Raw genomic sequence first — 23,816 nt, forward strand, 5'->3', positions numbered from 1 at the left:
ATAGTAATATAATAATTCATAGGCAGCTGTTTTCAGAATTGGCCTCAAATTCTAAAACTACTGCTTGGCTCCCCTCCCTGCATTAATACTTGCATTCTGTATTAGCACTATGTACAGCTAGAAGGGGACGAATTGGCAGCCATGGTTAAAGTGACAGGGAAAGAGCTTCACAAGGATAGGCAGTTTTAAAGTAATCGACTCAAACAGAACGTTCTGGTTTGCCAGTGTAAAGGGGCAAGTGGCAGCTATAGTTCACAATTTCACATGCTTGGGTATATAAAATGCTAATGTAGCCTCAAACAAACACTTAAAAACCCAATCATAAACAAACAAACTACTGGGAACACACAGCCAGGCAAGTTTTGTGAGCAGCAACTTTGGCGATCTCAAATGGGACAAAAAAAAACTGGGTTAAACATGGCTGGGAGTCCAGAGAGTTCTTAGTGGCACAGTTCTCAGTTCACATCCAGTTGGCTCTCCCATCACCGGCAAGCAATATACTGTCCACTCTCCCATTTCACTTCCTGTGATCCTTTCTCCCATGGTCAGCAGTGTCCGTGAGCAGCGGTGATGGGAGAATGTCTTTGTCTCTGCTTGCAGGCGCATTTATTGTGCAGTTCACATTGTCTCTGGTTTCTTCTGAACTCTCTGGAGGTCTGGAGCAGCACAGCGCCAGCTCAAAAGCAGCAATGGAAAGAAGTGGAGTTTCACAGAGCTCCCCCTGCTGGAGGCTTTGTCACACAGTTTTGAAACCAAGAAACAGATGACAGGCCTGATTTGGGTAGAAGTGACACTCACGCCAACATAAAGTCAAGGAGCAGGAAAGGGAAAGAGTGGTTCAAATCTTATAGTAGAGGTAAAGAGGTTCTTGTTTTGATTGGCTGCTATTAAGTATGCTCTGAAAGCAAGCAATATGCACACGGGCAATGATTTAATCAAGTCACTGCATGTGGAATAGCACAATACCTGATTGCTAGCTTCTGAGAAACACTGAGGCTGATGTGCATGCAACAAAAAGCTGTTTCCTTCAAGGTGTTCTCCAGTCATAGTGGTCAGGATGGGGAAGCAAACCTGATCCAATCAGGATGCACGGGAGGAGTCACATGGTTTTGACATCATAACTGCGGCAGCAGAAGGCTCCCAGGGGCATGCCGTCACCACCACACGAGATATAAACCAGAAGTACAAAAATAAAATAACTAAGATATTTAGGTCAACTAATTATTGCATTTCTTCTTTTGTATCATGTTTATATTATGATCCAAAATCAATGGCACTTTCATATTTCTCTTTTTTCTTTTTTTTAAGCTTTTTCCCTCTATAGTTAAGAAGTGCGAGAGATCTTGGGAGCTTGTAAAATCCATGCATTCATTTTCCGTATAAATAAGTTTGTGTTGATTTAGAGGTGGAAGCATGCAAATCTTGTTTGTAAGGTTTTTTTTTTTTTTTTTTTTTTTTTTTTAAACAATTAACATCTTCAAACTCTCATACCATTAAGCTCAAATGATGTGGGCTGTTCATTCAAATTGGTTTCTTTTTCTGTACATAAAATGTCAGTATGGCTTTTCTCTCCTGTGTTTGTATTGCCATATTTGATGAGTGGACCGAGACGTCATCCCAGTTAAAAAGACGTAAGGAAAGAAAACACCCCAATAATTACAAACAAGAAGGAAGATACACCAAACCAGAAGAGAGCGGTTGGGCAGGCCACAGGATGGAGTTACAGAATCGGGTTCATTTCCTACTGAGTTTCCTGCTCTTGCGTCTTGAGGCGACTAAACTGGTGCGAATACCGGCCAGGTGTAGGAGTGAGCCGGCCGCCTCCTTGAGCTCCTCATCCACATCTGGACGAGAATCTCTTCTGCTCCTCTTTCCTAAAAGCGGACCCTGTAGCGGGCTGCGTGGCCATCGGGTACAGCCTCCTCTTTCCTGATCGTGGTGTAGAGCCAGACTGAAGTTGTCCGGCTGTGAAGGAGGCATCTGCCGAGGGCAGGGCGGGACAGGGGTGCTGCTGTAGTTGTGATCCTGCTTTGGATCCCGACTCACAACCACCAAGTCCCTTCGGGAGAGATCTATGGGTCCTTCTTGATCATCTGGGTCTGAGAAATCATAAGCAGATGGATAATAGATGACCAAAATCGTACATGATGTTTTTGATGTCTCTTATGCTCATCAAGGCTACAGTTATTTTTAAAATAAAAAAAATAAAAAAATAAATTTAAAATGACTGTTTTTCTATTTGAATATATTTTAAAATGTAATTTATTACTGTGATTGAAAAGCTGATTTTTCAGCAGCCATTACTCCAGTCTTTTTCTACATTAAATCAACTCTAATACGTAGATTTGAATTTGAACATAGCTGATTTATTACTATAAATGCTAAAAAAACAACTACAAAAAACAACAACAATAGTAGAACAGAAAGTCTTAAAGGGTTGGTTCACCCAAAAATGAAAATGATGTCATTAATTACTCACCCTCATGTCGTTCCAAACCCGGAAGTCCTTTGTTCATCTTCGGAACACAAATTAAGATATTTTTGATGGAATCAGAGAGCTCTCTGACCCTCCCATAGACAGCAATGCAACTGTAATGTTCCCAGGTCCAAAAACATAAGGACATAAAATAGCCCATGTGACATCACTGGTTCAGTCGTACAAAGCTACGAGAATACTATATGTGTGCAATAATAACAATTAAAAAAAATAATAACAATTTATTCAACAATTCTTGTCCCGGAGTTACCATCTTCTGCCATTTTGGAGAGTACCCCAGAATGTAATAAGTGTTATTTATGTTCAGCATCCACATGCTTTATCCCAAATGTAAACAACGCTGATTAAGTTCTGAGGTACTCTCCAAAATGGATGGAAAACAATGGTTGAATAAATAATGTTTTTATTGTTTTCTTTGCACACAAAAAGTATTCTCGTAGCTTCGAAAAATTGCGACTGAACCACTGATGTCACATGGGCTATTTTACCAATGTACTTGCTACGTTTCTGGACCTGGGAACATTACAGTTGCGTTGCTGTCTATGGGAGGGTCAGAGACATCTCCGAATTCATCAAAAATATCTTAATTTGTGTTCTGAAGATGAACGAAGGTCTTCTGGGTTTGGAACGACATGACAGAATTTTCATTTTCGGGTGAACTAACCCTTTAAAAGAACAGCCTTCATTTGAAACACACATTTTATGACATTATAAATGAGCTTTTCTAATACACATTTTGGATTGGATGATCCCTGATTAAAGCCAATTACACATGCGCATGATTGCTGTGATTATGTAAACAAATACCTAGATGCATGTCATCACTAAAATAAACCTGATGTAGAACATGAATAAAAGAAGAAACAAACAAAATAAAAGGGCAAAAATGAGGTGTTGGTGTATGTGATGGTGTTCTCTTACATGAGTCAATGTTCTGCTCAGAGGCAGACTTTAACAGCATCATGGCAATGGCAGCATCAAAATCACATTCTGTGAAGAGAAAGAAATGTTTGATGCACACAAGTATTGACTATGTGATGTGTGTGTGTGTGTGTGTGTGTGTGTGTGTGTGTGTGTGTGTGTGTGTGTGTGTGTGTGTGTGTGTGTTTAAGTGAATGAGTCACTTCCACCCAAGAGCAAAACAGTCGCTCTCTAATTTCGAAGTACAAGTGCCTTGGTTGCCAAGGTTACCAAATACAGGAAAGAGATGGCATCTATGTGCATGGTGTAGAAGTGAGTGGTGAGTGGAACAAAAAGAGCTGACATGAGTGATAGGCTTCAATGTGTGATGATGCATCTGATAATGGTATGTAAAAGATGTGACCAGGTTATGGATTTTCTGAACAGACCTAATGAATTCTACTAACCTTTTAGGGCACAGCACTGCTCTGATGTGAAAAGGTGATGAGGAGGAGACGAGGCACTACAGAACAGAGAGAAAGTGTGAGATGATGTTAAGCACACCAGTTAGATAATTTCTAGACTGAAGTCTTACATCACAATCTGTTATATCATAATCTTCAGAGGCAACCACAGGTGAAATCTGTGTCATAATGTATGAGACAGACAACTGTGGTTTTGACTAAAGTACTATTATACAGTGCGCACACACACACACACACACACACACACACACACAGTCGTTCAAAAGTTTGGGTTCAGCAAGATTTTTAAGTTGTTTTTTTTTAATATCTTTTGCTCATAAAGGCTGCATTTATTTGATCAAAAATATAGAACAAAACAGTTATATTGTGAAATATTATTACAAGTTAAAACAACAATTTTCTATTTTATTATACTTAATTTATTCCTGTGATGCAAAGCTAAATTTTCAGCCATTACTCCAGTCTTCAGTGTCATATGATCCTTCAGAAATCATTCTGCTTTATTACCAATATGCCAATATTTATTAACCATGTTGGAAACAGTTGTGCCGCTTATAAATAAATAAATAAATGTATGTATGTATACAGTACCTAATATAAATTATTAATTTCTTTAAATACTTAAGTATATAAAAAAAATAAAAATACTGATCCCAAACTTTTGAATAACAGTGTATATACATACACACATTTTTTTATATATATTACCATGAGGTAATACCTATTCTTGGGTGATCCAGAGAAATATATTTTTTTTATTAATTTTATTTTATTTTATTAAGACTCAAAACTGTCAAATATTACAATGGGTGTATAAATGTTATTTAATTTTTTGTAAAAATGGTAAAAATACTGACGATTCAATTGTATGTCATGAATCACTTCTATTGTATTGCCCAATAATTCATATTTAAAAAACTGTGTAACATAGTAAGGATAAATATTAAATATTTTTTAGATAAACAAATTAATAGCAACAAAGAAAGTAACATAAAACATTAACATAGTTAAAAAACTGTCTGAAGTAATTTTTAACATTTTTAATATTTTAGTTGTGTTATTTTAAATGCATTAATTAAATTAAATTGTGTATCAAATTGTTCTGAATCAGAAAAAAAGCTTGAATTAAAATCAATGGATTGAATTTATTTGCTGGCAACTTTAAGATGCACACCACTACATTATAAATATAACCAGACAAAAAACATTTAGAACAAGCAACACTCACACACCTGTGACGACAACTGAATATAAATTTTATATTAATGCACCAAAGCTGCAACATTTTTGGTAAACAACCTACATTAGACATGATGGCCTGCACCAGACATCAGTGAAGCATCATGACACATAACTAAATCACTCCCACTATATTTAACACAGCTGTCTGCACTGGAAGTGTTTTCCAATAACAGTTCACAGAGTAAATCTCTGAAATCCTAGTAAGCAGCATACAAGCATTCTTTCTACTGACTGAAGCCTTGATAAATGTCTGAATTATGCATTTGTCATATAATCAGGCCAGTGTTGATACCTAGGAGGGGAGGCAGGAGGAGTGCAGAAGGCATGTGCATTCGGGAAGTGCTGTTTCTTCAGGGCTTGCATCAGCATGGGCCGGAACTCGGGGTGAACGCACCACAGAGAGCCTTTCCCATTGGTCTAGAAGAAACAGAGAGGGGCGGAGTCAGAACTGAAAGAAGCAAGCATGATATCAACATGCTCAGGTTAAATGACAACAGGACCATCTGTCTCTCTGCAGGTGCACTGTACATTCATAAGCACATCATACATTAGCTGCAAAATCATTTTAAGCCATGGTGAAACTATAATGACCACATGGGAACCATGTGGAACAGTGGCTCCTATTGTGTTTGCATGGGGATATGTGTGTGTGAATAAAGGACTCATCACCCTTTGTCTGAGGTGTGGTCCTGCAGGGGGAATATGACCTTGACTCACTTCACTAGCCGTGTTCATAAACAGGAAAGAGGAAACATTGCCATGGCAACAGACACCAGGCTGAGACATATGAAACCCACAGATTCACACGCAATGTCACACGTTAATGAAACATACCATCCTCACCATTCCATAAATCATTTCGCCATCTACAGTTCATGTAGAAGAAATGAAAACATCTGCCTCGCTTCATTTAACTGGCTGCGTGCCCTGCTTTGAACACATCGGTTTTCAAAACGCCCTAAACCAATATCCCTTTTGACAACCCTGTTAGCACACTGCAGTCAGCCGTGCACTACTTTATACACTGACCCAGTTAGTTAAACATCTGAGCGAGTGCTCTGCAGTGATGATGTGTGAACCGCTCCTCAGAAGAAGATGCTATTCTAATTTATTACAAGGCTCTCTGGAATACTTGATTCTGATTGGTCAGTCGCAGCTTTGTGAGGTCAAATGGGTTTTTTCTGTAATGGCAACTCAACTGCATTTCAGCGTTGTCCCTGGCAACCGGTCTCAGTGTGCTAGTTTCACGTCTCTTGTAGCACTATGTGGTCACACATAATAAAAATTATTTCAAGTCTATTTATATATATATTTCATTATTTTTGAGATAATGTACAGTCATTACTGCAAAATAAACCCCTTAATTTTAGGGATGCAGCAATGTTCAAATTCTGGCTGATACTGGTAAGCCGAACATTATCTTATGCCATTTATCGCTTATAGGCGACAACCAATATATTTCTAAAATTAAAGTCATATACTATTTTAGCTAATATATGAAAAATAAGTACATAAGTACAATACAAAATATTAACATACATTTTGGTAAAGATTACATTTAACGAAAAGCAAAAGCACCAATATATATATATATATATATATATATATATATATATATATATAATATATATATATATATATATATAAAAACACTAAAAATAGGCTGGAATGAATGTCCACAACAGTGTTATTTTAGTATTATTTATATACTAAATTTGCTTTTATTTGTACATTTTCTATAGTTTCATTTTAGTTTGAGTAATTTTGTTATATGCTTTTGTTGTTTTTATTAGCTTCTTTTAATATATTTTTATTTAGCTATAATTCAGTTTTAGTTTAGCAATTTTATTACATGTATTTAAACTTATTTTCAGTTATTTGCCAAGAGAAAATTTCTAACTTTTAAGTTGAAGTTTTTCTTCTAATATTTATTTTATTCTAATATTAATTTAATTTTTAACTTAATTTCAATTAATGAAACATTTTTTTATAGTTTAACATTTAGTTAATAAGAATACTGGTCCACAATTAAATATCCAATAAAGAAAAAAATAATAATAATATTGTAATACTGATAACCATTATGGTTCTGTATTACAATTATGGTTATGCCTGCATTTATTGTATGACCGGCTGAATGTACATTATCACTTACAAACACCACATGAATATGTCCATTTTTCTTGCATTCCTACCTTTCCTATGCTTCGCTCTACTTTGCGGAAGCACTTGTTGAGGGACAGGTTGTGGCGCACTGAGTTCTTCCAGCCAGTAGGGGCGCTGGAGAAATATGGAAAATGTTTGAGGATCCAGCCGTAGATGTCCTTCACTGGGAGAGACTTGCTGGGCGACTGTTCGATAGCCATGTATATCAGTAAGGAGAAAGAGAAAGGAGGTTTTGACTTGTAAGGATCCCTCTCGCTTCCTGCAGAGACAGAGGAGGTGGACGAGGTGGTGTTGCTGTGTGGCGACCCACCGCCTCCCTCGATGTCAAACAGCGGGCTGTTGATGGGTTGTGCTTCGCCTCCGAGCGTGAAGTTCTGCAGCAAGTTCTCATGAAGCCAGTTCAGGTTGGTTAGTTCATCATCTTCAGACTCACCCGCCACCACACTCAACGCTCCAGCCCGACCAATCTGGTCCAGACTGGTAGCCATGGGACTGGAAGCACTCTCTGCTTCAGGTAGAGTCCCAGCTCCACACACGCCCTGCGCTCCGGGAGATTCGGCTTTCTTATCTGGAGACATCCCGATTATCGGACCCATCAAACCAGGAGGGTCTATGAAAGGGAAGGGTATTGAAGAGAAACAGAAAGTGGGCACTGGTTACTACAACTGTCAAACACAAATAAATGTGGGTGTATTTATTTACAGAAATGCAGAAACTGAAGTTAAGACTGAAATTGAAAATAATGTTTCGTAAATTCAATTTGGGTAATTGTTCTTATAATGCTGTTCAGAATGTCATGTTGTCAGGAGATAAATTAAACCAGTCATAGTAAAGTTCAGAAATGCCTCTTAAAAATTCAGCTACATATTGGTACTATATTTAAAATAAATATTAAATAAATTCTAGGTGAAAATTAATGGCAACAAAGTACACTAACATTTTTGTTAATAAAAAGTTAATAAAAATGCAAATTGGCTCAAAAAGCTTGAATATTTTTTTTTTTTTTTTTTAAAGTGTAAATCATGAATTTAACTGATTTGGTGTCTACTTGAGGACTGACACTGGATAATTTTTGGTCATGTCCCCAATGATGACATGTTTACCTATTGTAACTTATTAACACTATGTGCACAAAATATGCTGACATAGTAAAACTGTTTTAGTCAATGACTTCTGTCCTTGATTTCAGCTGGCAACTTTTTTTTTTTTTTTTGCTGTTTCAGACAAATATTCTGGGCTGCCAACACATATTTTGCGTTCAACAAATCACAAAAACAAAATAAAGATATAGTTTTCATCATCAGTAAGGTGTATACTGAGTTTGGTCTTTTATATCACTGTATTAGTTAACTGAGGTGCCCTGCGCGTTGTTGAGGAATCCTAGAGTGTGATGTATGAGGGGAACTCCAGCTTCACACAAGCCACACAAAGTTAATTGAAGTAAGCACACACGTAAACACCATCAGCTATTCTGCACTCCATACTGGCCCTGATTATCATAACTTCTACTTACCACTTGCTCCATTCCTTCAAATCAGTTTTTATGAATGAATGAATGACTGACTTTTGCTACTGGTTGCTTTTGTCTTCATCAACAGCCGCTTGCGCCACCTGCTGGTGAGGGACTGACAGCAGCTGTGCATCGGCGCTCTACTGCTATTCTTGCAGTCCCGGATATGCAATGCCGAATTTTCTGGCGAATTTGAACCACTGAATTTGTGGAAGCAAATTTGTAAAGTGAAATAAAATGGTCCGAAAACTGGCTGTCAAATGATTCATCATATTTTTAAACAGATTTCAGCCCCTAAAAATGCAAGACCTGAAAATACAAAGCATTAAAATGCAAGCACTGTTAATGCAATGCACTGTTTTTTTCAGCTAGTGCAATTCAATGTGCTTTTTTGTTTCAAAGACATCTGTCATTATTTTACTTCCATAGCTTTCTCACTGATGACATGTTTGCTGCATTAGTGCGCGCCTCTATTTGATGGCATCACATCATTGTTCGGTACAATTTATAAGGTTTTTTCACTTATTCGGGCAAACAACAAACAATCTTTTTTTGCTATTTTCGGCCGAATAATTTCGCATCCCTAAAGCCTTCCATGTATCACTATTACATAGCACACTTTAAATATTTCTTCAATACCACAGTAAAAACTACAAGCCTAACTAAGAAACTTTAAATATGACGAGAAAAAAATAAATAAATACACAAATTACACAAATAGATAAATGCATTACAAATAAAATAAGGTCTAACAGTACTATCCAGGTGCAGAAATCTAATGATTAAGTGTAAAATAACACTGCATAGTGTTCACTGTATAAATTACATATAGAATAATCTTAGTTATAGCTGTGTTTTGTTGTTTGATTAACATTAATGACAGACAGCAGCTGGTATTTATAGGCCACTGTCCCTTTAAGACCTAATGCACCGATCTAATATAATGATATACATCCGATTTCTACATCAGGTGTTTTTGTTCACATAACAGAATGCGTTTACGAGAATGACTGTCGAGAGTGGTATTTTGACATAATTAATGTGTATTTGTGTCTGTTCAAACACTAAGAGATGCGAATGAAGAATCACCTGTTTTGTATTGACGAACTATGAACTGTTTAACCCTTATTTAAAGGAAATTGCGTGCCAGAGGATTCTAGAGTATGACTACTGAACATAAGAGAAGCCAATGAGGCAATGAAATCATAAATTTTGGTTCAAATTTGTTATATTCATAATACTAGATGACTTCATTTTTTCCATTTCTTTTACCGCTAAAACACTGCAATCTCTTTGCCTGCACCATTTCTCTTGAGGGAATTAAGAGGCCCTTTAGGACAGAGTTAAGGGCCTCTTAGGTGTCTACTGAAGTGTCTAAGAATACCATGAGCCTCATCTTCAAGATGATACCACACAAGAACAACTAAAGTGTGCACTCCAGGATTCTTAGACATCCATTGAAGACGTGCAAGTCTGTTATCAGCTCGATGTAATAAGACAGACAAGGACGGAGAGGATAAGTGATGGTGGCCCCATACAGCTTGAAGAAACTCACAGAGATCAATTAGAAATCTACCAGCCACAGACTAAGCGACTGGCTTTAATGGACAGCCATGAAAAGCACACAGAATATTTATAAATAAATCATCAGCTCAAGTAAAAGAGGACTGAGTGCCTTGGAGAGTGAATGTTTCTCTGCCCACTATTATACCCACTGCCATGGAAACCATACAGCCCATCGATAAATAAATAATCACATAAAGTGCTGCTCTGAATCATTCTCTCTCCCACTCTGGATAATAGAGTGGAGGGCACAGGGAGGGGGTTCCACTTCCTCTTTCAGACCGTTCAAAACACCCCAGACACAAATAAACATCTTCCTCTGCACATAAGTACTGTAATAACAGGTGTCAACAAAAAATAGCTTTTCCACAAAGTTAAAGGGATAATTCACTCCAAAATGACAATTATGTCATCATTTACTAATGTCTGTGTCATTCCAAACCTGCATGGCTTTCTTCAATCTGAGGAAAGCAAAAGGAGATGCTTTGAAGAATACGCTGCTCTTTTCCATACAATGAAAACAGATTGGAAACCAAAGATCATCCAATTGCAAAAAGGAAAAAAAAGCACCATGAAAAGTAGCCACATGATAGCCTCGTTTTATTATAACTATTCACAAGAGGGGTTGGGATGTTGATCAGTAATGGCTTGGGATGGGTGTCATCACGTGTCTCAACCAATGAGAGCATTTACAGTGGGGCTAAGACCCCCTTATTAATAAGACACCCTTATTCTCCCGCATCCCGCACACACGAGTCTCTACCCGCCCTCATCCACACTCGCCCATCAAGTGTTGTCCTGTGCCGCACTCTTTTGCTTACGATCCCGCGGGAGTGCAGGTCTCTACTCTACACACACATTATATATAATGCTGAAATAAATATTCACTGTGATTTCAGAGATATGGTGTTTCAGTGTGCAGAAAATCAGTACCATGCTTCACTCTGAAACCGGCTGGTAATCCACAAAAATAAAAGCTCAATGGTTTAAATTTAAGGACAGAAAATCAAGTTAAGAAATATTAGTATTGTAATTTTACAGTTGTATTTAAATTTTTCCAAATACTCAATTTTTTTTATTGTACAGTTAAACAGTATTACTTAAATATATTTCCTCTTTTGTTTAATATATATTTATTTTTATATAATATTTTTTTTAATATATATATATATATATAAATTCCATTTTCCAGGAATTGAGGAGGGGTATTTGTTAATTGTGTTTGGTATTTTGTTTAATATATATATATATATATATATATTAAAATTCATAGATTTTTTTTTTTTAATTGTTTGTTTTTTTTTTTTTTAAATCGCAATGCACGTTTTCTCCAATTTCATGCAGCCCTGGAATCAAACCATCTGTCACCCTTGTCCACATTATTATGCTCCTGTAGTGCATACACATGCCGTTTTGTTTTCCAATAGCATCCTCTTTGGATGTCTTTCTTCATGGGCACTCAAGGGCAGGTACGACAGCAGTATGTCCTTCATAGGACATTTAGTGCTGTCTGCTTCCCATCCTGCTCCAGGCGGAGACCTGATCCCTGCACTCATGGCAGCTCTCATTAGCAAGACAAATCTAACTCTCCTCCAACAGGCTCATCAGCCCATCACCTTGCCCTCCATCCACACAGACAGACAAGGCTAATGCTGACACTCTACCAGTCTAAACTACTTCAAACAGAAATACACCCAAACAAACAGACTATGAGTAAACTTTTGTCAATGGGAGGGGCAGCTTTGAAATACAACTAATTACCCTTTTAATTCCCAGGCCCTCTGGGAAACCTTTGGCATTTATTTATTGTCACTGACAATTATCCAGAATAGTTTATGTAGACTTGACGTTAAAGTTGCAATGAAATCAAAGTAAAGGCAGATCTTTTCTTCCACACTGTGATGGAGTAGTCCAGCATACATCACCAGAGAGAAGTCTGCTGTTTCAGATTGAAATGAGGTAATTTACGAGATAAAAAATAAAAAATGAAGCGCAAGCACAAATGAATTGTTAATAATATGATGAAATACATTTTGAAAAATAAGGATGATTTTCATTTCATGCCAACAAAATATGTGCTATGAGCTATTATCCTATTATCCACTAAAGCAGAGAAGCCCAAACTGGGCCCGCAGCCCAAAAGTGGACCAGAGCCATTGAAATGCAGAGAATATACATGAAACTAATTTTTTATTTTTAGTATGATATATTTGGCTATAATGCAACATTTACTTTCAGCCCACATCCCTCAATCATGTTTTTAGCCCTTCATAGGAAAAAGTACGGGCACCTTTGCACCTAGGGCCCTATGATATTCGCCATGCAGAAAACGCCAACGGAATTGCCGAATCCTGTCATAAAAACGGAATTTACTGTTTAACGCAGAATATCATGGAATATGCCAAATTTGAAAGGATACATTAAAAGTAGGTCAATACACTTAAAGGGGTCATATGTAAGGATGCAACGATACCATTTTTTTCAGATCTGATCCGATCCAGAAAATTCTGAGTATCGGCTGATTCCGATCCAATACGAGCGCAGTTTTTTTTTTTCCTGAATTTCTAAACTTCTGTGTGTTGACCTGATCGTCAATCTTTTGTGTGTTAAACAATCTACTAAATATTGACAACTTAATTTTAATTAAAAATAACATGAAAAAATATATCATAATGTATGAAAATAAATACTATTATGAACTAGGTTAGTGGATAATTTAGCAGAAGAAGTTAGTCTAGAAAAATCACAATTTTATAAAATCTAAACATTTAATGAAATAACAATATTTAGTGGGGAACAAATAAACGTGAATAAGTGTAGGTGTAAGGAATTATTGAATAAGTGTGTAACGTGAATACACATTGCTCTTTGTATTGTTGTAAAATACATTAATGAAAACATGTAAGTGTATTTATTTATAATTAAATAAACTATAAATTTAAAAGACATTTTTTTAAATGTATAGCACAGTAATGAAGGCAGCAGCATATGATAGATAGAGGAGTCATAGGAGTCCTATCTATCATATGTTGCTGCCTCCATTACTCTGCTATACATTAGATTATTTATAACCTTTCTTTTTCTGTCCTATCATAGGACTGAACAAGAAACGCTATAAATAATCTTTCATTGCGCAAATGTATTATAACGAAAAGCTCCAATACAGAGCGGCACAAAGCGCTTATGCGCATCATGGAGTCACAGCGTGCAGCTCCACATAGAGAAGTTCAAAGCACAAAGGAAAGAGATTCTGATGTGTAGTGTTAGTGTATTATATCTGTGCGATAGTTTATTGAGCCTTTTCTTTTAACAGTTTTAAATTTCAGTTACTGTGCGGACTTGGAGAGAGTTTCATTGTTTTGACTGTCGGAACCGAATGTTACCTGCAGTCTGAATGCTGAATGGAGGATGACAGACAGCTGCAGCGGAGAGAAGAGTTTACGTGAACTTGAATTTAACGACTTAAATATTCATCTGAACCTCACATTAAACTATGGAATGGCTTCAGAACACTTGGACTTTGACTTTATGGTGCTTTATAATGTTTTGTGATTTCATGAGGCTTAACAATAACACAGAATAGTAGGCTGCAAGCAGAATATCAGATTTGGATCAGTCTTATCTGACCGATACTCGATCCAGCAGAAAATGCCAGTATCGGATCGATGCATCACTTGTCATATGATGTGTTTTCAAGTTTCTCTTTGGACTGTTACAAGCTGTTTGTGCATAGATAAGATCCCTAAAGTTGCAAAGACTAAAGTCTCAAACCCAAAGAGATATTCTTTAAAAAATGTAAGACTTGTCCACGCCCTCCTAAAACCCTCACATGTCTACGTCACTACGTCTGTGGGATGATTTGCATAACACCGCACAAATGTTTTCACAAAGAAAGAAGGCATAACTTTTATTCTCGCTGTAGTAATGTTGCTGTTTCATTGTGATAGCAAAACTACTTTGGTTGGCCTTCCAAAAGAGGACACAACTAGAAATCAGTGGTTAAGTTGTATTTACAACAGTGTTCCAGAACAGTTCAACCCAAATATTTGAGTGTGTGCACCGTATTTTATGGAGGACTGTTTCCTGGGAGAGTAGCCTACAATGCCGATGCCGTCTGTGTTTCTATAAAGTGGGGCAATTCCAACTTTGCAAGGACAGCCTAGATTCTGACTCACAGCCTGTAAGTACATTTTCATATTTAAAGAAATGCCACTGATGATTCAAACGCAAGCTTTGAGCAGTGTAGAGTAGCGCTTGTTGTTTCTCCGATCACAAATGCAGACATGGATTTATGTTTATGCTGTGCGATACATAACACAACACGTAAAAAGACAGTATAAGTCATTTTAATCAGTAATTATGTCCCCAGTGGATGCAACAAATGCCTTGTTTGTAATGGGTTTTATTGTAGTTGTCTTGTCGCGCTGGGACACGGCATCACAGTATGGTAAGGGCCGTAACATTTCCGTCACACGCTTGAAGTATTCGGCCAATCACAACGCACTGGATAGCTGGCCAATCAGCCTACACCTCGCTTTTCAGACCGATGAGCTTTGTAAAAATCAACGCGTTTCAGAAAGGCGGGGCATAGAGGATTTTTTTTTTTTTTACCTTAAACCACATAAACACATTGCATTACACCAAATACACAAAATAATGTTCTACATCATATGACCCCTTTAAATCATAACATGATATGGAATAGTGGATGTGAATATTAAGTGGCAAAAATATAATTTAAACATGAATACCGCATGTTATGTGTGTCTCTGTGTGAATTAATGGTGCAGACACGCGGTTTCATTTACTACACATACTGATGCACATGTGATGCTCGCAGTGTTTTTGTTTTAGCCACTGTTGCCTCATTATATGACTACATGAACATCTCCAGAACTCCAGATCTCTGAGAGTCACTTCATGAGCATTTTACCATTTCTTTTGAGAAAAACTATAGTCATATCATATAAACAGAAAAAATTAAAGGTCTTCACAGCAACCCATCAAAATAAAGGTTCGGTTTAACAAAGAAACCGTGTCAGAAATGCTTAATACTTAATGACAGTACTATGTCTACTAATAAAATTATTATTAAAACATTATTTTTAAAGGAATATTTACCAGAGAAATTATTTGTCATAATATATGCAGCAGAAAAATGTAAATACACAACACTGTACTTCTGAGGAAAAAAATAAATAAATAAAAATAATACATTTTTTAAATAAAATAAATTAATTAGAGATGCTAATTTGATTATTATTATTTAGTGAAACCATTAAAATCGAATCCAGAAAATTAATGTAAAACAGAATTTTGTAAAAATAAAAATAGATCTAAAGGATTTTATAAAAAAACGACCTGTTTTTCCTCTTTCATCCCCACCATTCACAAACTAATTTCCATCAAAATTTGAAGGAGGATTTATTCTGTATCGAACGGCTGATGTCTGCAGAACAGAGCACTGGGAAGAGCATGTGCATCTGTAATAAAACAGTTGGAGATGGAGATCAAGGGGTCTTCTACGTGTTTAAGCATGCTTAAACAGCCATTCAAATTGGAGCTCTCTGCTGAAAACCAAGCAGAGAGCTTTTCTTTCCTGATTCCTGAAGCGTTTGGTATTGGTCTGTCAAGTATCAGTCCTGACTTAAGGACTCCCAGCGCATCTTCGTTGCTTTGTGAGAGCTAATCTAAAAGCCCAGCAGGAAGGTCACCTAACCCTATTAGAAAACTGCTGGAGATTAACTGCTTTTTTACTTTTCTCTGTATAATCCAAAATTCTGATATTCTACTTGATGTTGAGGAGACATCTGACAAGCTAATGGATTTACTTCCAGTCACAATAAGCTTAAAGAAACTTTAAAACAAATCATACAGTACAAAGAACCTGTTGTTGTTACTTAGTTCGGGGCTAGTTTCCTCCACAATTCTGAATCACGTTTCAAAGCTAAAGCTTCTTAAACACATTCATATGCTGCAAGGGTTCTGGAAACTTGAAAGCCATAATCCAAAGCAGTAAAGACACCACATGTACAATGCCTGAGTTTGTTTCATATCACCTTCTATTTTAAATATTAAACCTTTCAAAACTCAACTCAGAAAAACGTTTTAAATTTCCTGATCAATGTAGTCATTTAAAGTCCATTTAAACATGCAAATGTACAAATGCAATCCTAAATTTAAAAAATGCTTCCCATTTGTTAACTTCTTGACAACTTTATGTAAAAATTGTATACTTAACATTCCAAAAACATTCACAATAATTTGTCAGCAAATCCACTAATTCATCTTTAATCGGATGCAGCAGTTTAGAAACAAATCCATTTGACGTTAAATTGTCTTGGTTTTTTTATTCAGGCTCAGCATTTTGGTCCTTTTTATGGCAAAATTTGGTTGTTAAATGGAACACAGTTTAAACTCGGTCACTATGCACCAATCAATGACAATATTTGCATATATTTATGAATATTGCAAGAAACATGACTTGAATTTTCTGAATTAATCTGTCAATAAACATTATGCCAATTAAATGTTTTACACACATTCTGGACTACAAGCAAAAGGCACAACATGCAACTTTTTAATGTTTTTGAAAAAGAAAAAAAAGTATCTTATGCTCACCAAAGCTGCATATACTTGATCAAATATACAGTAACAATAGCAATACTGTTATTATAATTTAAAATAACGGTTCTCTATTTTAATATATTTTTGAAATACTAATTCCTGTAATGGCAAGTGGAATTTTCAGCTGCCATTACTCCAGTCTTCAGTTTCACATGATCATTCAGAAATCAGTCTATGCCGATTTGTTGCTCAAAAAAAAAAAAAAAAATATTTTTTTTTTTTTTTTTGTCAGTGTTGAAGAGCAGCTGCTCTGCTTAAAATTGTAATATTTTTATATTTATTTATGTATTTTTTAATATTTTTCCAGGATTCATTGATGAATAGAAAGTTCAAAAGAACAGCATTTATATGAAATGGATTATCAATTTACTTCATCCTTAATGAATTAAAGTATACATTTCTTGAAAGAAAGAAAGAAAGAAAGAATGAAAGAAAGAAAGAAAGAAAGAAAGAAAGAAAGAAAGAAAGAAAGAAAGAAAGAAAGAAAGAAAGAAAGACACTTACTGACCCCAAACTTTTGTTAGTGTATGCTAGTTGACAATAATTGGAGCATATATTAAGTATTCGTAATTTTGCATTGCTTCAAATGCTCTCAGTGTAGATGCATATTACTGAACTGAATCTTTTTGTAGTGTGGACAGACTTGTTCATCAAAAGAGGAGTTTTCTGATTTGTTGCATCATTCACTTGCAATGCAGATTCAGAAGCAACTGTATTCTTAACCAAAAAAATCTGAATCATCTCATTGCATGTCCAACTTGTAGTCTGCATCACTTTTGTAATGAAAGTGAAAAAACATAAATAGACCCTAAGAGTTAAAAAAAAAGCAGTGTAAATAGCTGTAACTTTTGCCAAGTTATGTTCATAAAGGCTTTTTAAAAGCAAGCACCTACACATGAATAAGATATCAGCAGGGTTTCCGTTTCTTAGAGCTTTACATGGCAGTGACATACAGGCATTCATACATACAAGCGGCCACACAATCTTCACAGTGTGCTGTCTGGACTTCGTCCCGTGCCATTGTCACACCCTACAGTCTCAATTAAACACACCCTGTTTATTCACACAGGAGTGACCAACACAATGGAGGCTATTGTGGTCAGAATGACACAGGCTATGGTACTGGGGGGTGAGCTCTCCTCATCAAGGCACTGCCTGACATTAGCATCACTGTCAATGGACAGAGGGGCCCTAACTGCCCGTCGGCTGCTCTGCGGACTTAAATCTTTTAGAAAGGAGGCGAAGGTTACTAAATGAGAAGGAGTGTGACAAACCAAGTCTAAGAACACAAGGTTGAGTTGGGGGTTGGGGAGGGCGTGAGGTCTGACACGGTCCAGGCAAATGAAGGAAAAAAAAAGCGCACATTTGCAACTGAAATCCAGAGCAGTCGCCTATATTTGATTACCACGCCCCGGTGTCACCATGTAGCCATGGCAACCACAGCATTATAGCCTCCTGGGGATGTGAGTTGCGCCTCCTGGTCTAACGTTGAGGGCATCAAGGAACAAAAAGAGGCTAACAGCAGATGAGAAATATGTGCAGCTGGAGGTATAATGAGTGGATGGAAGGAGGAGGGGTAAACGAACAAAGGCACTGTCGTTACAGGCCACATTAAAGCTTGGACATAAGTTTCATTTGCTTTTCAATTGAGTTTGGAAAAGCTGATGAGTTTTACTAAAAAAAAAAAAAAAAAAAAAACTACAGTGTGCATTTACCTCAGTTGTCTTTGGAGGAAAGCAACTGCATGTTCGTTTACATGTTATGCCCCTCAACCAGGAAGAGTTGCCAAACGTAAATTTGTGGTTTTACTAACAAGACTGTTTTTTTAACCCCTCGTGCATTGAAAATGAAGAATCTACTCTTCTTTCTTCGACTGGAAGCCAGTTTATGACTATTGATATAACTGTTGTTGACTGCTGCTTAACACTTTTTACTGCCATGCACTCATCAAACTTTTGTAAAGTCAAAAATGAATAAAACAAAGAAAAAAAAATTAGAAATATATGTTCCTCAATCTGTATTTAAAATAATATTAAAATCAGTTTTTAGTTGCAAGGTTTAACAAGGTTTGGATGTCTTAATAAATAAAATAATACACAATACATGTATAAAATTAATACATATATATATATAACATTTTATTTTATTTAAAATGACAATAAACTGTATTTTGTCTGCAAGGTTCAACAAAGATTATAAATAAAATATTCAATAAAATACAATTTGTGTTTTGTCTACGAGGTTCATTCAAGTTTAAATGTCTCTATAAATAAAATAATAAAATAAACATTTATTAAATAAAACAAAATAAATATATTTCAGACCTTTATATATGCACACACACATATATATTATATAAAACACCCAAACCTGGTTGAAAGAATGTACGAGTTTAAATGTTTTGCCTGCATTTCTCATTTCTTCAGCTTTTGTGGGACAGCAACTGCATACAGCCAAGAGCCAGATCTTATCTATCATTGTGAGAGTCATAATGAGACTAATTAATTTCCCGTTTAATGCCAGGAGAGAAGCAATAAGCAAGGGATCATTTGCTGTGTCCTACAAAAGCCCTCCAGAGAACACAGCACTGCACAGACACTATAGCCATTCACTACATTAGAGCAGGATTCGGTACTAATGAAGTCTTTTTAGGCAATTGTGCCCTTTCAGATGTAGCGAGCTATGCATCTGAATTCTGTCCACTGTGGATGCAACTTATGTGGTCATACTGCAAATAGAAGCAACTACATGACAACCCTGTTAACAACACAGACCCCCCATTCACTGCCTACGCAACATGACCTGAATGAGTCTACAGTCTAAAGTGCAAAAGTAGACAGCAGAACTAAATAATGTGCTCATGTGACACGCTGCTCAGAGTTGTGTACTCGTCCCCAGCTCTTCCCTAAGCACAGCTATGCGTTCACTCGGACCACGTGTCAATGTCACTCAGACGTTATCTACCGCCGGAAATAATGAGTGCACGTCCGCGTCAGAACATCCCATTTCATCAACAAGTCACGAGCAAAACTACCAGTCGTTTGCTTTCGATCTCAACGAACGCTTATGTACAACCACAACAAGTAATAGGCAAAACAAAACAAGAGAAAATAACAGCCCCCACCCTCACATCTCGTGTTACATAGTTGCCCTAGATTCTCACTATTCGCCACTAACTGATTATATATATATATATATATATATATATATATATATATATATATATATATATATATATATATATATATATATATAACCTTCAACTGTAACCTTTAGCATTCCTCTGTTGTTATAGGCGATTATCGCGCGTTCGATTAACGTTCTATTCGAATGCTGTTTGGACTTCAAAGACACTTTCGCGACGATTGACGTTTGAATTGTAATGTTATTTCAAATAGATTTGATGACCGCATATATGTCGTGCGTTCTGAAACTCCCACAGATAATGTCACAAGAATGCTGAACGAGGATCTTCAGTTAGCGTCAAGCTAATGCGTGGCTTTAAAGCGAAGCTTCGCGACAAGCTTCTGCACAGTTAGCGAAATAAAACAGCGACGAAAAAGTCCTTGGATATATTTTGTGTTATGAGTAACGTTATTCATTCAGGAAAAGTGGAAGAATACGACTGGCATGTAATTGGTTTAATGTCTCGTGTCAGCTCGACGGCAAACGCACGCATTTTACTCAACTAAGTTAGCTAGCAAGATCACATGGTCTAAAATGTTCATAAATTTATTCTGGAAATAAAACAGGCGTGTGTATGTTTCAATATGAAATATAAATTAAAAAAAATATTCGTTTAAAAAAACGTAAACACAAATTAGTGAGGTCAAAGGCTTGTTATTGGCTAGATTTTTTTTTCACGAGACACGTTTTATACTTGTCATCTGATTAATAACGCGCTGACATATAAGATTTCCCTTCAAATAAACAGAATTATAAATCGCTGTTTACTTACATTCGTGCATTCTACTGTCGCGTCCGACGACAAAGCTCCCGTGCTTTCATGCAGTAGCCTTTCGCTCGCGCTGTGTCAAAAGATCAGCAGCTGCTTCCTCCATCCACGCAGCGCGGAGATCACGCCGCACGGCAACGCTTCCGTACCCCCCCTACCGTCGCCAAGGCAACAGGGCCACTTCAGCCAATCACACCCCCTCCTCTCCGATATCCCCCTGACAACTGCCGCAGCGCGGTAGCACTTTTTTTTAGCAAACCTAAGCAATTGCGTTCAGCATGCGCTCCGCGTTGCACCACGTTATTCATTCGTTCGTGAGAGGTTTGTGACGGAAAAACTCGGTGGTAATTCAAACGGTTTCGCTTTAGTGGAGAGCCTAAACCGGTCGGTGTAGATTCAGACATTTTGACGTCATACTCTCATTGAGAATTTGCTTCATATTTAATGGCTTTACCAACTTAGACAGTGTTTGACCACCAACCGGCTTGCGCTGGAAACGAGGTCAGATGCTGTGGCGTCATTAGAGGGGGAGTCCTGGAGGCTCGTCGTCCAATCACAAGCTACTTCGCGATGTGAAGTAGAAGTACTCAAAACTTACCAACTTGAACTTACATAAGTATTGTGCTCCAATGAGATTTTAAACTCGCTGGAAAGTCAGAAGCACAACCACATTATTGCCCTTTTTATTTACTATTAAATATTTAACCCTTTCAGGCTGATAGATTTAACCCTTTCATGCCTAATTTCTATTATAAATGCAGCCATAAGTAGCTAATAATCAGTCAATAACAACAAAATAAGTTTTTGATGTTTAAATAGTTATTCCTAATGTGCATTGTTCATAATGATTGATTCTGACAGGCAAACAGTTTTTAATACCAACTAAAATAAAGTTTTGGTAAATCACGTCTAGCTGTTTTGCAGCAGCCAAGAGTAAATATCCTTTAATCTAAATGGGTTAATTGTAAGCCTTAAATGCAGGTCAACTGGCCTGCATTATTTAATTAAACAATAAAAGTGTTTTAACTGTAGCCTTATTATAGGAGCTGTTTATGCAGCCAGTCCATGCATTTTGCTTTCCAGTCACATGATTGATTTATGGCATTGAGGTGGGCTGGAGGAGGGTCTTCAGCAGAGGACAATGCGGAAAAAAAAGCAGAGAAGAGATATCTCACACAGACATAACATGAATCTCACAAGTGAAGATTAGTGCAAAACGTAGTGTTCATTTTGCTATAAAACATGACCGAGACAATTTAAAGTACTGATTTTAAGTATTGATTAATTTATTTCTTATTTAACATTGTCAAGCAATGTTTCTTTTATAGAAACCATACACTGGGCTCTTTATTACAGACATGAAAAACATGACTTTTCCATGTAATTATCAAATGTTAAAAAAACAAAAAAATTAAAAATATGCTGAAAATGTTCTCCCCCTCAGGCCATCCAAGATGTATATGAGTTTGGTTCTTTATTGGAACGGATTTTGAGAAATGTTTGGAGTATTTAGTACATGACTTGCTAGCAAATGGATTCTCTTGAACTGAATAAAAATACCTCAGTGATGTATTTGTTTATTATTATTAACAGAATTAACAGATTTTTGCTTGAGAAGACATTAATTAACTGATGGACTGGAGATATGTGGATGACTTGTGAATTATTGTGATGTCTTATAAGCTTTTTGGACTCTCACACATTCATTACAAAGAATCCATTGATGAGGAAGTTATTCTAAATTTCTCCAAATCTGTTCCAATGTGTTTGCATGTGCAAATGTGTAACTTTTTCACCCCAGCATTGTGTGCCACATTTTTCCACATTATAATTACAACTGTTTTTGAAAAGTAAGAATTTTAGTGAATGCTTTTTGTCCTGTGATGTGTCCAATGATGTCAATGTGCTGTTACTTTTTTACCATATGTTTATCCCAGATAAGGACATAACCAAACATACAAGATTGGGGGTAAACAAATGAAAGTTGAAGTTGAAGCCACTGAAAACCCCAGTCTGATATGTATCTCTTAGTGTCTATGGCTGGGGTTATGGCTTTAATCCCAGATGGCTATAGGAATTTATTTATATCTGATTTCTCTCATATCACGTTATTGTTTAAAAGATAGATGTGGGTCATCATTAGATGAAAAGTTTTTTTCTGTCTTAAAAAAAGGCCGCCAGTTTAATATACAATCCAATTCCACTCACTTCCCTAGATAAGCATTTCAAGGCTGTAAGTATACAGTGTGTAAACACTACACACTTCCATTTATTTGGCCTTAAAAGTCTGAACTACCTATCAGTCGTTTCTGAAATGCTTTTCATTCATTTCAGTTTTTAGTTTCTCTGATTAATGCAAGCACAATTTGTGTGTGTGTGATAATATTAGACGAAAGAAGTTAATTTATTAACACAGGCCTTTAGATCACAATGACCCAAACAAGAGTGTGGAATACTATACAAGTACTCTCTCAAAACTCTATCCTTGCATGTAATAGTTTTTTTTTTTTTAATGAGTACAATCTCAAAAGCAAGAATATTTTTTCATTGTACCCTATAATCTAAAAACAAATAGATCTAATAAATTTAGGCCACAAACAACCTTTGAAGAGTTATGGGTGACGTATTATATCAATTAAAACAAAATACTTGAAACATGAGTGCATAAACCTACCATCAAATATCTGAAGATCAATGCGGTTTAGCAGATGTCTAACTCTGAAAAGCTTGTTTAGGTTGTTTGCCTATAGGTGGCGCATATTTACCCAGAAATTGAGAGAGCAAAAGGAATATGAATTCAGTCAATAACGACATATTCTTATCAGACTAGATAAAACACACCGCTGTAAAAGTCTCCTACAGCACTTACTT

General features: G+C 36.4%; 1 protein-coding gene across 2 annotated transcripts; it reads right to left on the reverse strand.

Annotated features, from left to right (window-relative positions):
- Positions 1–1,429: 1,429 nt before the first annotated feature.
- On the reverse strand, positions 1,430–21,285 carry LOC109099946 (forkhead box protein N2-like). Of its 2 annotated transcripts, XM_042735492.1 has the most exons (6): positions 20,949–21,280; positions 7,320–7,900; positions 5,417–5,541; positions 3,865–3,920; positions 3,419–3,487; positions 1,430–2,099 (listed from the first exon to the last, which is right to left on the reverse strand). In XM_042735492.1, exons 1-6 carry the CDS (start codon positions 20,956–20,958, stop codon positions 1,735–1,737), a joined length of 1,206 nt encoding a protein of 401 aa, XP_042591426.1. In that variant the 5' UTR covers positions 20,959–21,280; the 3' UTR covers positions 1,430–1,734. The 2 variants fall into 2 exon arrangements, with proteins under 2 accessions (XP_042591426.1, XP_042591427.1); XM_042735493.1 differs by lacking the exon at positions 3,419–3,487 and having other exon boundaries at positions 20,949–21,285.
- Between the last annotated feature and the right edge of the window lie 2,531 nt (positions 21,286–23,816).

The sequence above is a fragment of the Cyprinus carpio genome, chromosome B12 (assembly GCF_018340385.1).
Source record: "Cyprinus carpio isolate SPL01 chromosome B12, ASM1834038v1, whole genome shotgun sequence".
In the NCBI taxonomy this organism is placed as follows: Eukaryota; Metazoa; Chordata; class Actinopteri; order Cypriniformes; family Cyprinidae; genus Cyprinus; species Cyprinus carpio.